This window comes from Stegostoma tigrinum, chromosome 12, assembly GCF_030684315.1.
Source record: "Stegostoma tigrinum isolate sSteTig4 chromosome 12, sSteTig4.hap1, whole genome shotgun sequence".
Classification (NCBI taxonomy): domain Eukaryota; kingdom Metazoa; phylum Chordata; class Chondrichthyes; order Orectolobiformes; family Stegostomatidae; genus Stegostoma; species Stegostoma tigrinum.
This window is the reverse complement of record NC_081365.1, coordinates 35,699,040-35,714,938: the sequence shown is the minus strand read 5'-3', so window position 1 is coordinate 35,714,938 and position 15,899 is coordinate 35,699,040. Positions and strand designations below refer to the sequence as shown.

The window sequence follows — 15,899 nt, the reverse complement described above, 5'->3', positions numbered from 1 at the left end:
CTATATTTGTCCTCTAGTCTATAATGAAAGCATTTATGAACCCCTGTGGATTCTGCATTCTTCAGTTAAATCTTACTCTCTCAAGAATTTTGTTATTTCTGAGGTTTAAAAAATTGTCAAATGTTTTCAATACTTCTTGAAAAGTATTTGTTGCTTCTTTTGTCCCATGGCTAGCAATAATAGCATCTGTTATACAACCAATCATGTACAAAAGTATGCTTATTTGTTCAACATCGGACGTTGAGAAGCTATTCTTCTCAAGAATTGTTTTCTTCAGGATTCTCCTGTACTTTCCATTAATTCTAATAGAGTTTCCTGCTCTTTGTGGCTTTAATAGAGGATTTTACTTGTTATGGCTGAAATGGAAGTTTTATCTGCCTTTTGCAGATGTAAATAGAAGTTTCTCCTACACTTCATGGTTTGAATGAAGGATTTCCGAGTCACATCTTGTGTCCTCGTGCTATGGCATACGACTTGCAATCTGAGTTGCCACTTTTAAAAAAGAAATTCTTACCTTTTCAACCTGAATTACTGTACTCTTTAAAATTTCTTCTTTGTACCAGAGCTTGTCTCCTACAATCTTTGCTGTCTGTTCACTCATTGGCTGAAACTAGATTTTGGACTACTTCCACAGACTTCTGCCTTGGAGCTACAGATTTCATCTATTTCAGCCCATCTTTTATCAGGTTTGAAATACGTTCTGTCATTCTTTGGAGTATTGTTCAGTGTTGCAACAATTATTTTAGTGTTTATTATCCTCAGTGATCAGCAGAATCTGTTTTTATTGACATTTTCTGAGTTACCACATTGTTTACTTCATTGGCACTGATACTTATAAATTAAATAAATGTTAATCACCACATCCTGGATGATGCCATCTATATCTTCTGAGTGTATAGGTTCTTTAGGGCCTTCCATTTTTATGTTATGTCTGACAATTAGTTTACGACTTACCTTGAGACATGCTCATGATGTCATCATTGTATAATAGCATGTGATCTGAGGGCATAAGGGTCTCAGACTTCATCTTAACTTAGGTTACTTGAAGCACAATACACTAATAAATGAATGCTATTCTTAGTAACTAAAAGGCTTAAACTTAGCCCACAGATCAGCCTATAAGTGTAATATTTGTACACATTTGTGACATATAATAATATCTGTTGGATCTTTCAACAGCACGTTAACCATACCTAGTTCTTATGTTATGAGGGATAAGATAAGCATTGCCACATAAAGTACAAATACCCTGCTGGAGGCAAAAGATCCATCATGTAAGCTCTGTTGATAATTCATACAGAAGATTCAAAGGTCTTCATGGTAGATGTTTAGAAAGATAATTGAAAATTAACTGGACAATAGTTCAGCACAACAAAGAATTCAAGCATTCATCAGCATCAGATAGTATGAGTGGAGGTCTGTAAGTAGACATAGTTAGAAGACAGATCTTATTTTTTTCTGATCGCCATATAAGTTTTGTTTTCAAGTTGGAAGACCTGTCTCTTTAAAAAAATAACAAGTTCTTACCTCTCTGAGGGAAGAAATGGCAGTTAAATGCTCCTAACACTATAGCCTTCCTGAAAGAAAGTAAGTCAAACAAAAACACTAAGAAGGTTTTTTTCAACACTAACAAGGCTCACCTATATCGAACGGTTAGTTGGTTTCACCATTTTACCTCTCAAAAGAGGCACAGAAGTAAAGGATGACCCTGTGGTATCATTCATCCTTTCTGGCATGAATGCCAAACAGTGTCTGAAACCTGAATTACAAATCAGCAATGTTAAATCTCCAAGATTCCAGTTCTAAAAGCATCCCTCTTTAAGGGACAAAGCCCAAGGAAGGAACAGTTACAAGAAAACTAAAGAGAAACAGAAGCAAGGGAAGAACAAAAACAAAGGAGAGAAAAGCACAACTGGCAAAATAAATAAACAAATACTACGCTGTACTTCCAAGAAAAACCCTCCAAAATGAAATGGAAGGCATGCACTAATTACACATTAGACATCAATTGCTGCTTTTACGTAATTAAATTTCTTCCAGCACCACATGCAGTTTAATTTTATAGATCAAATAATAGATGATCCCAAGAAAAGAGCTCTGACAATCTTGTTTACCATCAATAAGGAAAGGTTCTGCACAAGTAATATATCCTATCTTTCTCTGGATAATCAGAAATATCCAAAAAGTACCTAGAATGTTCTTGAATGCCAGCTCAAAGTAAGAATTAACTTCAAGGTAAACAAACTCCAACTCATGACAAAACAGTACTACTAAGAGCTGATTCACCAGTTTGTTGCCAAAAGGCTAAACAAAGGCCTTCGTGTGACTTTTCGAAAAAGAGCCCTCAGAGAGACTTATCAAATTAGTAACTGACTTTACTGCAATAAAGGTCTTTGGAAAGGATTTTCAGAGCAAAGCAAATGCCATTCCACTGATTCGTCATTCCATGATGGATGCAAGTCTGAAACCATACTGACAGACCAACTAAATTGCCTGCTACAGGTACAGCCAACACTATCGCTATGGTCAGCAAAGCATAGCATACCAAAAAATCGGTAACACTTGCACTTTATCCTACCTCCTTAAGAGATGTCCAACTCTGTTTGACATCTGTAAAGCATGTGGCACTTAAGGACCTTGTCTCCACATGTGCAGGATTTAATGATTTCAAAGGCCAGGCCAGACCCAAGGACAAAACACAGGTGACCAGCAAGACAGTACAACTCCACAACACTGGCAGTGAGGAAAATATTCAGAATGTACACAAATACAAAGGCATCCATGAGCCAACCAAATGAAAATCAAATTCCAGAAGATGACCATGTTTTCCATAGCATTGACCTCACATACCATGTCAATGTTATAAAGTGATTTGAAGCTTTAAAAATCATTAACATAATATGTTCTGAAAAGGCAGGGTGACACAACATTTATATTAATATCAAGAGGAGTGCTAATGCCAACATATTGCTACTATGCATCCATAAAAATATATATCTCAGCAAGTGACACTCCATGGTATAGCCTACAAGCAACTGTCTCACAACATGTAACAGATCACCAATTCTGTGCATTGGTAAGATCACACCATAGTACCATTGCGCAAGCTTACCTCAACTTCCCAATATCTTCTATCTGGTAGATAGCAGAAGTCTAATAGTGGCAGGACTACCAGGATGCCCAGATCTCAGTTGATGATATTCAAACCATATACATTGCATTGAAATAAGCCAGGAACAGAGCTGGCATGAGCTATTTTCTAACCAATCTATCCAGATATGTTATAACACACCTCTGGAACAGTTGGCACTTGAGCCTGTGTCTCCTGATTCCGAGGTAAGAACGCTGTTACTTCACCACAGCAGCCCTTCACACAATCAAGCCAGGTGTCAAACACCTGTACCAAGGCCAGTTGACATGATTGCCAATTTTAAAGGTAGCGTTTTCTTGCATCTTAAGAATGATGCAACTCTTTTTATCAGTCCTCTGAGAAACTGCAGTATGCATATTCAGGAGAAGCTTTGAGCAGAACTGAATGAAATGGAGCAAAGTGGTTTAATTTGAAATGTTGACCATCAAACATATTGCTCTGGGTCCATCATGTGTGCTTTAAAGAAACTTGGTTCATTAAGATAATGCCTACATCCAAGGCATCTCAACCCTTCTGGTAAGAGGTGTCCACATAAAATACTGATGCTAGAAGAATTAATCGCTAAATTTTCCAGAGCAACATTCTTTTCCAACCTGGATGTGAAGGAAAGCTATACGGAACTGTCTGCATAGCTGAAGAATCCCAGGTGCTTACAGCATATTTGACACTATTTAGATGTTACTATTTCTAATAGAACAGAATCATATAACATAGAACAGTACAGCACAGTATAGGCCCTTCAGCCCACGATATTGTGCCAACCAATTATCCTACTCTAAGATCAAACTACCTGCATACCCTTCATTTTACTCTCATCCATGTGCCTATCCAGGAGTTGCCGAAATGTCCCTAATGTATCTGACTCTACTACCTGTCCAGGCAGCATCCTGGTAAATCTCCTCTACATGGTTTTCTGATGGTTTTCAGTCCAAGGATGTGCTGGCTAAGTGGATTGACCATGCTAAATTGCCTGTAGTGTTCGGGGATGTGCAGGCCATGTGGATTAGCTATGGGAAATGCAAGGTTACAGGGATAGAGTAAGGGGGATGGGTCTGGATGAGATGCTCTTCGGATGGGATGATCTTCAGACAGTCGCTGTGGACTCAATGAGCCAAATGGCCTGTTTGCACTATAGGGATTCCATGATTCAAGCTATCAGACAGCCAAGATCTGTTACAGCAGCTCATGGATTTAGTTATTGAAAATTTACCTGCGGCTGCATAACTGACAATATTGCTTGCAGTCATAGGTAAGACGTAGGCAAAGCATGAACATTAACTTAGTCTACTGGTGATGGCAGTACAACCACATGAATAGGTATTTAATGGACTAAACTTCCAGATCAGTATCAGCCACACAGACTTTATCTGGTCCCATTACTCTGCCCTTCGAGTTTTTATCCTGATCCAAGCAAAATCAAAGATCTTAAACAAATACCAACCCTACAGGATAAATAGGAAGAGTGAAGTTGCCTCAATGTTTTAACTTTCTGTCTATATACATTCCCAATGCCATGGAAATATATCTCCACTAGAAGATTTGCTATTTTATATGCAGCAAGACAACTCATCTGCAAATATCTCAAGCAGGTTCAATCAGCCAAATAGTGTTTGCTGCAATCCTATGACCTCAGGAAAGACATAATTCTCAAAATGGATGCATCGAAAAAGCATAGACATATGTCTTTTGTAACATAAAAATTCTATTGTTTTTGGTACAAGCAAACTAATCTAATATAGAGTGTGAGCCATTAGCTCTAGCATTTAACATGATGCAATTTCACACTTCCTTATTTGGTGAAAAAAATTCATTGTTAAACGAGGTTCTAAGCCATACCCCTGCCGAATGCCACTAACAAATGCACCACCACACGTCAAGCATCCACTTGTCAATGGACTGACTTTGAAGTAAATGCAAACCAGATGCCAGGATGATTACATCTGATGTGTTGAGCAGATTATCAAATCCACAGGAAGACCAAAATATTCCTCTCGATCTACTTGTTGCTGCTGTTGCTAATGAAGTTGATGACATTCTCAAAATTAGTTTGTTACATTTCAGCCAGTGTGAATTGTTGCATTTGGCAATTGCTGAATATAAGTTATATGATCTGAAAACTGCCTGAGAACATTAATTAATTTTGGCCATACAGAGACAAGCTTGATATATCACAAGTCATTTTCAAGGGAAAACCAGTCCTAAAACCTAAAAATCAGCACTGGGATATCATGTTAAACAAGGGACATATGGGCATTGAACATGCAAGGCAGCTAGTACAGGCATTTGTATCCTAACCGGCGTCGAATCAGGACATTCAACAATATACAAATGCATGAGAGGCAGGCCAAACATATCAACACTAGCAGCAGGGAAGTCTCTACGTTTAAATTGACTGATTTACTGTTACGTGTACCAAAATACAGTGAAAAACTTTTTAGGAGTGGTACAGACAGATCACAGCAAGCAAGGATGTACGGATCAAAAGGACTTCAAGGTGTACAGTTTATATTACAGCTTACATTATTTGAGGCTGGAGTAATTCAACAGCTGATAACAGCCAGAAAGAAGCTGTTCCTGAAACTGTTCATGTAGTGTTTTCAGGCTTTTGTATCTATTGCCTGAAGGAAGAGGTTGTAAGAGGTCATTACCAGGGTGCAATGAGTCTTTGATGTTTTTGGCTGCCTTTCTGCAGCAACAAGCTATGTACATAGAGTCCATGGATGGAGGATTGGTTTCAGTGATGGTCTGGGCTATGCACAACACCTTCTGCAGTTTCTTAGGGTCCTGGGCAGAGTAATTGCCATTCCAGGCCATTATGCACCTGGACAGTATGCTTTCAATGGTGCATCTGGAGAAGTTCCATCCATTCCTTGAACAAAAATAGCAACAGACTTTGGATGGGAAAGACTTACAACACCCTGCTGGATTACTTCTCCAAATTTGCTGTTGTTTCATTATGCAGCAACATGAGACAATAGTTGCTGACATGAGGACTGCTCTGTTTAAACTATTCAGTATCCCAGAACAAGTAGTGTCTGACAACAGAACACAGTTCAAATCAGTGATCAAGTGTACAGTAACGAAACACTATTTTTGTTTGAGATTTTTTTACCTTTGGGAAATGGGATGATATTGTATTATATCTCTCAATTTGTCAATATACCTTTCTGAAACCTGCCCATAATATGATCAATATCATAGTATTTGACTTGAGTGTATAAAAATCTCAGTCTTCATGTTAATGTGAACTCTTTGAAACATGGCATGCTGATGAAAGTGTGCTACTCTCTGTAATCAATTAGCTTGATGCTCATCCATACACTGAAGTAAACATGTATTAATGAGCTGTAATAAGTGACCATTGGTTCTTTCAATAGAATATTATCCAGTTTTATTCCCAGGTCGTATTACTGCATTTCCCAGTTCTAGTTCTGAAGGTCAGCATATGCACATCAAGTAGAAGTACCCTGCTGAAGGTGAAACGTGCATCATATGTGATCTAATATCTGCAAGACAAGCCGCACCTATACTCTCCTCTCCACCTATCTTCTCCTCTATCCATCCTTGGTCCGCCATCCCCTCTCTCCCTATTTATTTCAGAATCGTCTCCCCATCCCCCTCTCTGATGAAGGGTCTAGGCACAAAATGTCAACAAGTTTTTGTGCTCCTGAGATGCTGCTTGGCCTGCTGTGTTCATCCAGCTCCACACTTTGTTATCTCGGATTCTGCAGCATCTGCAGGTCCCATTATCTCTGATCTTGTAGAGGAAACAAGATATAGTTTATTGCTGGATGATCACAGCAGGCCAAGCAGCATCAGAGGAGCAGGAAAGTTTGATGTTTCGGGTCGGGACGCTTCTTCAGAAAGGGGGAGGGGAAGGGGATTCTGAAATAAATAGGGAGGCAGGGGGAGGCAGATAGAAGATGGATAAAGGAGAAGATAAGGTGAGAGGAGACAGACAGGTCAAAGAGGCAGGATTGGAGCCAGTGAAGGTGAATGTAGGTGGGAGTTAGGGAGGGTATAGGTCAGTCCAGGGAGGACGGACGAGTCGGGTGGGGGCGGGATGAGGTTAGTAGGTAGGAGATGGGAGTGGGGCTCCCTAACTCCCCATCTACACTCACCTTTATTGGCTCTAACCCCACCTCTTTGACCTGTCTGTCTCCTCTCACCCTATCTTCTCCTTTATCCATCTTTTATCTGCCTCCCCCGCCTCTCTATTTATTTCAGAATCCCCTTCCCCCCCATTTCTGAAGAAGGGTCCCAACCCGAAACGCCAAGCTTTCCTGTTCCTCTGATGCTGCTTGGCCTGCTGTGTTCATCCAGCTTCACACCGTGTTATCTCAGATTCTCCAGCATTGGCAGTTCCTGCTATCTCTATAGTTTATTGCTTCTAAGCAACTATTTATACATAATAAGAATAGGCAGTGTATTACTACAAAGGTTGTTAGGAAGCCTTAGCCTTAGGTTTGTGTTCTACCACAGTTTCCTTGTAACTATTGACTTGGATGTGCCAAAACAAAACTACAAACATGTCAGTTTTGATACGATGGCAACACTAACTATATTTGTATTGGGACTAAATTGTTATTGCATTTTTCATTCAGGAGTTCATTAATATTAGGTGGTGACACTGAACACTGGTATCCATTGTATGATATAATTATGGTGACAACATTTTCCTAATGATGTCAATAGTGTAATAATCAATTTCTTATCTGGATTGCTTTACTCTGCGAATTATTTTATTTGAAACCGTAAAACATATTGTAAGTATTAAAGCAAACATTACTACAAACCTATATCAGTGATAATGGGAACTGCAGATGCTGGAGAATCCAAGATAACAAAGTGTGGAGCTGGATGAACGCAGCAGGCCAAGCAGCATCTCAGGAGCACAAAAGCTTGTTGACGTTTTGGGCCTGGACCCTTCATCAGAGAGGGGGATGGGGAGAGGGAACTGGAATAAGTAGGGAGAGAGGGGGAGGCGAACCGAAGATGGAGAGAAAACAAGATAGGTAGAGAGGAGAGTATAGGTGGGGTGGTAGGGAGGGGGTAGGTCAGTCCAGGGAAGATGGACAGGTCAAGGAGGCGGGATGAGGTGGTAGGTAGGAAATGGAGGTGCAGCTTGAGGTGGGAGGAAGGGATGGGTGAGAGGAAGAACAGGTTAGGGAAGCAGAGACAGGCTGGGCTGGTTTTGGAATGCAGTGGGGTAGGGGCTTTTGTGCTCCTGAGATGCTGCTTGGCCTGCTGTGTTCATCCAGCTCCACACTTTATTACTACAAACCTACTGATTCCTGTATGTGCAGTCTGCCGACCAATGATCATGCGTACGCATAGCACATAGACTTATTAAAGGAGAACACTCTAAAAGGCAAGATACAGAAATAAAATCCCACCTTTATAAAAGAAAATTTGTTTTTTATAATAACTAGTGAGCTTATGAGTCACTATAATGGATAAATATTCTGCTGATACATCCAGACTTCATGATAGAAGTGCTTGATTGTCAGTCATGTTATCTATCATCTTGTTTCTGTTGTCAAATTCATCTTTCATGAACAGCAACTGCTGTCCCAGAATTTGTTTATCATGCTGCTAAATCAAGCCAGTGATTAATCAAGTTATTTTTAAGTGGTTCAGCCATTCTTGGCATTTATGTTTTGTTCCTTAAAGCCTTTGAGTTCATTTTAAAACTTGGTTTTACACCCTGGACTTTCTAATTCTATTAATGTTTTAGCCTTGTGTACATCCAGTAAATTTTCTCCTCTATTACCTTCTCTAAAACTTATATGGCCTCTCTGTATAGTTTTCTTTCTTTCTTTTAAATGAGTACCACCTCCCCTGACTATTTAAGTTTTTTTTGGCTTTTTTATGTCCTACTTGAATTCTTTTGCTAGAATATCAATTGCTGTCATTTATTTCTGAAAGGACTGTCTCATGAATGATTTGCAGCTGCTTGCTTCTTATGCTGTTCATTGCCACCTGTTTCTGCAGATCTGTCATTTTCTCTAGCAATATCTGAGTTTGAGCTGATATTTCCGTAGCTGTTGCTGAACTTGTTCTGTTTTACTTGCACATTGTCCCATAACTGGCAGTATTTTCGTTGGATTAATGATGGAAATCTAGATTATCTTGCTCCCTCATTTTATTTCTGCACTTCATATAGCAGTGGGATGAGGGGAGGTATCCCCTAAAGACGTCATCATTTTAGAGTTGGTCAAATAAGGATTTATCCTGATGTTCGGTTTTTTTTTATTTTCATGAACTTCTGTTTCTGTCACCACAGCAGAGAGCTGAGGTTTTAGCTCCATGAATTCAGAAGAAAGAAAAACATTCCATTCTTCTGTTATATTCTGTTCTGCAAACATTTCCTGATGCAGTTTCTGATGTAACTCTGACGTTTGACTGATTCCATGAATTGTGACTATTGCAAGGTCACGCCACATTGATATATCTGTAATTGCAGGCCCATTTCTGCCTATGGTATAAAACATCTGCAACGTCCAAGTGAATTAATTGCGCTTGCACTCCCAAACTATATATCCTGCAAATAGAATAGGTGAACCATAGCATGCTAGAAGTGTTATGTTTGTAGGTTTTGTCATGACTTCCTTTCTTTGTGGGTGCATGATTTTCAAATTTGCATTTTACAACTTGCCCCTGTGTCAATTTTAGCCAATAACAAATAGTCACCAGAAATTTTTGAGGGCAGACAATTTGAAATTTTTCACACACTTTAGACAATGTGATGACATTGTTATTTTCCTTGGGGTTGACAGTGTTCATCAACGAAACATGTATTCAACGTCTTCGTCTCAATGTGTACATGGTTGGATTCTAGTTTATTGATGAGTCCATGTATATGCCTCTGGTGGGATCCAAAATGGTCTTCATTTATAGCTTGAAGATGCTCCTTTGTGCAGTTTTTTTAGGTCAGTGCACAGCTCTTTGTAACTACATCAATCTTTGCTCTAGCACAATGCTTCTGCAAATGGTCTTTTGTGCCTGATACCTTGCAAAACTGATTGAAAGCAATACTTTGGACCTGTAAGCTTTGTTCAACTATCAGTGTTGCTTCATACTTATGTCCAGAGTCAGTAACTCTTTGATTCCAAAACTGTTTGGATTATCTAGCAAACCTCTGGATTGTGTGGGTGAATGTTTGCTAGCTTCCTACCAGAAATGTCACATCGAGCCCCTTTTCTCTGCATCTGTTCATAATGTGGTCTATGGATTCTACAGACCACTGTCTAAATGACATGAATTCTAGTCACATGAATGTTTAATCTAACACTGATTCAGTCTTCTAATGTGTTTATATCTTTGGGGATCTTTTAGCTTTTCAACTGTAAATCCCCAACATGATATATTTGTATACACCATTGTTACTGTTGTTAACACTCTGACACAGTAATGAACAAAGACGACAAGAATTGTCTCATGTGCTTTAGCGAAAGTTAAAACTGACAACCATGTGTTTCACCTGTAGATTAAGTTGCTTGCTAACTGTTCGAACATGATACGACTGATCGGTCCTATGTTTTTGACTGTTGTTCACCATGTCGTATTAATGATAATGGTCTAATAATTACAGCACATTGGCTGCAACAGTTCAAGAAGGCAGCTCACTACTACCTTCTCAAGAACAACTAGGGATAGGCAATAGCAATGCCCACGTCCTATGAATGAATTTTAAAAATTTAAATGAATAATCCATCATCAGGGTTTGATTAGCACTGTGAATTAGTATATTTAAAACAGTAAAATACATTACAAGTTAGGATGCAGTCATTATACCACATCAACTGATTCCTGTTTGGCCATCCTCGCAGACACAAATCAGACTATATACCAGCTGGAGTCACAACATTTTATATGCATAGCACATGCAGTCCTTAAATGTGAATTCTTGTAAAGGTACGGAACGTATACAAAAACATCAAGTGAATTTCCTAATTGGAAGTGCAGCAAAAAAAGCAACCGTCCATTTGAGAACCAAAGAAATTTGGGAGCATAATGAAGAATATAGCAAATGCAAGAATTGGTGAGAAGCCAAGAAAGGTAGTGAGAATCTAAAATTTACAGAAAAGGAACTGGAAAAAGCGATTGAACTGTGAGAAAAGGAGTATTTATACTCTGCAAAGTCTGCAAAGTTAAAATTGGTAGGCCAGATTTGGACTGTGATTTTTATCTCGTGCAACCTTTCTCACAAGATAGCTACAACTATTAACTTAGAAAATTCCACAACGTATAATGGATAATATTGATATGTTGTATGAAGTTATAAAGATAAAGTTGCCTCACAGACCAAAAATTTGCACGGCGAACCAAAAGCAGAGATGGAAATTAATACATTAAATTCCGTTCCAATCTCTTGGAGATACAATAAATTTTCATTTACTGTTAAGCAGTAATAAGATGCCAAGCTAAGTGAAAATGCTAACCACAAAGCAAAGATCAAATATCTTGCCGCTCTTATCAGTTTAACATTTAATATGTCCACTACCTCAGGCCATGCACTTAATCGATTTCAAATAAATTTTGTAAGATGAAAATAAGATACAGGGCTTTGCTTCATTTGCTTTATATGCTGATTTGATGATACCTTTATCGTAGCAATAGTACGTCCTCTTCCCTGGAAAGACAGGGCATAAACTCTCAAATCAATAAAAATACAAAGTAAAATTCAAATCAGATATCAAGAACAGCCAATTTGAACTGTTCTTCTGGAATAATTTGTGTCCATGCCAGTACTATGTTAGATTTTTTTGAAAGACTGCCTCCCTGGAAGGTGAAATATTTCTTATTTATTTACAGTTATAGTATGTTTTTTGTATCTTGGTCTTCTATTGAATAGGAAAAGCCCAACGAGATGGGAAAAAGCCTGAGCCGTGTAAACCAATCCTAAAAGTAGATCATAAGACGTGTAGATATAGGTAAGTCTTGTCATTTGTGTTTAATTGCATCTTTAAGACTACCTCTGTAAAATACACATAACTGTAATGGGTTATTCAACAACCTCAGAAGTATTTGCTAAATTTGGTTAGAATAGTTTTTCTAGTTGCTTTGGTGCATTCTTTTCAACTGCTGCTATTGTTATCTCTGTTTGTTTAAATATTTTTTGCACAGATTATGGATTATTTCCTGACACATCAGTTCTTTTCTATCAACACTTACTGCTGTCATGTTGTAGGACCTGTCACCTTGGAACTTAATTTGGCAGGACAGAAGAAAAGTCAATGTGATAAATAGTTTTTGGAGAGTGAAATGATGCATTAACTTTGAAACGCAACTCTCCTATGTGAAGGACTACACTTTATTATCTAAATGCACATAATATTTTCAATGATTCTTATCCTTGTCCTGTCCTTGTACACAATCCTTCCATACTTCTGGTAATTCAAAAGTTTTCAATTGCAAACTACTTTTTTGGGCTAATATAAAAACAAAAAACTGTGTAATCTGAAGATCTGAGACAAACTTAAGAAACTCAGCATGTCTGGCAGTGTCTGTGAAGAGAAAACAGATTTAACTTTTCAAGTCCAGGGACTGAGGAAGGGTGACTGGACTCAAAATATTAACACTGCTTTCTTTCCACAGATGTTGCTAGACCTGCTGAGATTCTCTAGCAATTTCTGATTTTGCCATACTACTAGATTCTTTTGCTTACAGTTTGTCATAGAAGAAACGCTTCGTAAAATTTAGGCTTTTTTTTAATCTTCCAATTTCTCTTCCCTTAATTTGGTGATGACACATCCCCACAGATGCTTGCAGATATCCAGTACTGAAACTGCAGTGATTGGAATGAGCTTAGCCAGGTGTACCTCTTAGAATATGAGTTTCCTGATTGGGGCTGTTAACATGGTCCAATCTGGGAGTCCTGGCTGACAGAAATAAACTAGAGCATAAGGGTTTCTGTTCACTCTAGGAACCAGCTCTGAGCTATCTGGGTCAGTGTTATTTACTATGCACATGTAGAAGAAAAGGGTTGTTTGATAACAGGATACTAGTCTTCATGGAGTTATTTCAGTGGCAATGAGAGAAAACATGATCCGAAGAGAACCACTTACAACAGTCGTCTTTAAGTTGGAGTAAGCATTTCTGACATCATGCCGCTGTTTGGGAAGCTTGGCAGATTTGATCCTGCAATCAAAGATTGGGCGCAGTATATGGAAAGAATCGTTAATTTTTCCAGGCAAATGACATCGGGGCAGACAAAAAGCAACAAGTAATTCTCCTTACGGCTTGTGGATCTATCTTTCCCTGAGGTATCAGATACTAAAGCCTTTCAAGAGTTGGCAGAATTAGTTAAGGAATATTATGTCCCCAAGCCTCCTCTAATTCTGAAATTGGTTTTACTCAGCAGTTAGAGAATTAGGGGAATCCATAGCAGGATATTTGATTCTCGCAGAGGCCTTTGATTTTGGTTTAATGCTAAGTGAGAAGCTGAGAGACTTCTTGGTATATGGGATTAATGATATGACCATGCAAAAGCACCCACTAGCTGAAGTCTAACTCACAAGTGGAGTTTATGAGTCACAGAGTATTCTGACAGACCAACTCAGCTTCGGAACATCACTTAAATGAATGCAATTGCATAGCCTTACTCAGGAGATAACTCAAACTGAGGTACTCTGGGTTAGCCCGCAGCAAAACCCCGTACAAAGCCAAGCCTCAACCAAACAATTAACATTTTCTCATGGATCCAGACCGGCTGCACATTGTATTTGCTGCCCAAGCTTATACAAGCTTGAGAAAGCAAATGAGTCCCACTAAGTCTGAATTGTCTAAAAGAACTCATAGGCCAATATCCAGGAGAGTGCACACCCTGGAAAGTCCACCTACATCTGGTTTGGATTGGTTAAATTGCTTAGCTACACCCAAATCAGAACCAATCAAAATAAAAGTCTGGTTAAATGGTCCCCCAGTTTTAACGGCGATCGATACCGGTGCGGTTGCAGAACCAATCTTAACCAAAATTTGCTCTGGACTCCAACCCTTAAGTTTACGTAAGACCTTAGCACACTGAGAACGTTCTCTGGAGAGCCCTTACAGATTAAAGGTACAACTTTGGTTCAGTCTCTTCTGAGAAGCAACTAATTCAGTTACCGCTGATTATAGTAAGAGGCTTGGGCCCGAGCTCAATGAGGCAAAATTGTTTGAGAAAGGTTCAATTATTTGGCTTAACATTTTTCGAATAGGAAATGGCTGCTTGAGTGAAATCCTAATTAAATACTTAGAAGTTTTACAGGAAAGCCTAGGGACTATCAAAGGGGCCAAGGCCACATTACATCTGGAATGCAATGCCTTACATTAACATTTAAAATAATAAAAAGTTAGGGCCTAGGCTCTCTTTAACATATTTTGAGGGGGTTTGTTATGGTTCATAACAAGACTACATCTTGATCAGCTACAATCCCATTGAAACATAGAAACATGGAATATAGGAGCAAGATTTGGCCAATTGGGCCTTTGAACCTGCTCTACCATTCAATAATATCATGGATGATTATACAAATCAGTTCCCTTTTTTCCACTTTCTCCTCAAATTCTTTGACCCCTTTAGGCCTTAGCACAAATCTTAAACCTTCTTGAAAACATTGAATTGCACCCCAGTCAGAAGACAATGTCGTTTTTGAGTTTGAATTAGGTTGTTTAATTGCTGTGGAATGGCCAGAACCTTGACTGATGAATTGTGAATTGCAAGAAAGAATTAGAATTGCATGTGAAGGAGTGACAATATTTTCAAGAAATTTTAAGAAAAAACAGAAAGTTGGAGGTGGGGGTGTCTTCAAAGAATGGTTCTACTATTTGAACTATGTATTGTATAGTAGAAGGCATAATAGCAGAAGGATGAAAAATGCATCAGCAGCATGGATCTCACACTTAAGAACCAGTGCACAGCTTCCTTAGTGTGAAATAGCTAGATCTAAAAGTACTTGAAGCAGAATCTCTAAGAGAAGTCTTTCCTAGCTCTTCAGATACTGCAAGAGACAGTTTATTCATCAAGAGATGGTAATTTCTTTCAGTTTGGGTAGATTTAGTATTTGTAAATAATTGTGACACATAGCTTTGCTGATCACTTTGGAGTCATTAAGTCAACTTTTCAACAGAAGAATGGTCAGAAAGAGCCAATGAAAGCACTTAAATGAGCGGATTGCCTTGTGAGGAAAGTCTAGATAGGCTAGATTCTGCAGTTTAGAGGAGTTGGAGGTGACTTTACTGAAACTTACAAGGTCCTGAGTGATCTTGCCTGGGTTAATGTGGAAAGGATGTTTCCTCTTGTAAAAGAATCTAGAACTAGGGGTCATAATTTAAAAATAAAAAGTTGTCAATTTAAGACAGATGTAGAAAAACGTTCTCTCAGAGGCTTGTGAGTCTTTCAAATTCCCTTCCTCAAAAGGCAGTGGTTGCAGAATCTTCATTTTTTTTAAAATCAGAGGTAGATAGATTACCAAAAAGATGGAAGGTTACCGGGAATTTGCAGAAACGTGGAGTTTAGGTTAAAATCAAATCAGCCATGGTCTTACTGAATGGCACAGCAACATCAAAGGGCTGAGCTTCCATTGTTCCTTGTTCACTTGCTCATATACACTAGTAATATGGCCAGAAAATGCATAAAGGCTTATGATTGCTGTCTTTCATGATATTAGAACATGTGTATTCCACCCTCATTTTTGGTACATGCTCCTGTGAAGCATTTTGGAATGCTTCACTATATTTGTTTTTCAGTATTAATAGTTATGTA

General features: G+C 38.6%; 1 protein-coding gene across 5 annotated transcripts in view; it reads left to right on the top strand.

Annotated features, from left to right (window-relative positions):
- stxbp5l (syntaxin binding protein 5L) overlaps positions 1-15,899 on the top strand; it is a 523,376-nt gene that overhangs the window by 288,946 nt on the left and 218,531 nt on the right. For all 5 annotated transcript variants that reach the window (XM_048540360.2, XM_048540359.2, XM_059650278.1 and 2 more), the window contains exon 9: positions 12,009-12,087. In XM_048540360.2, coding sequence (XP_048396317.1) covers positions 12,009-12,087 — 79 coding nt within the window. The remainder of the gene's footprint in view (positions 1-12,008; positions 12,088-15,899) is intronic.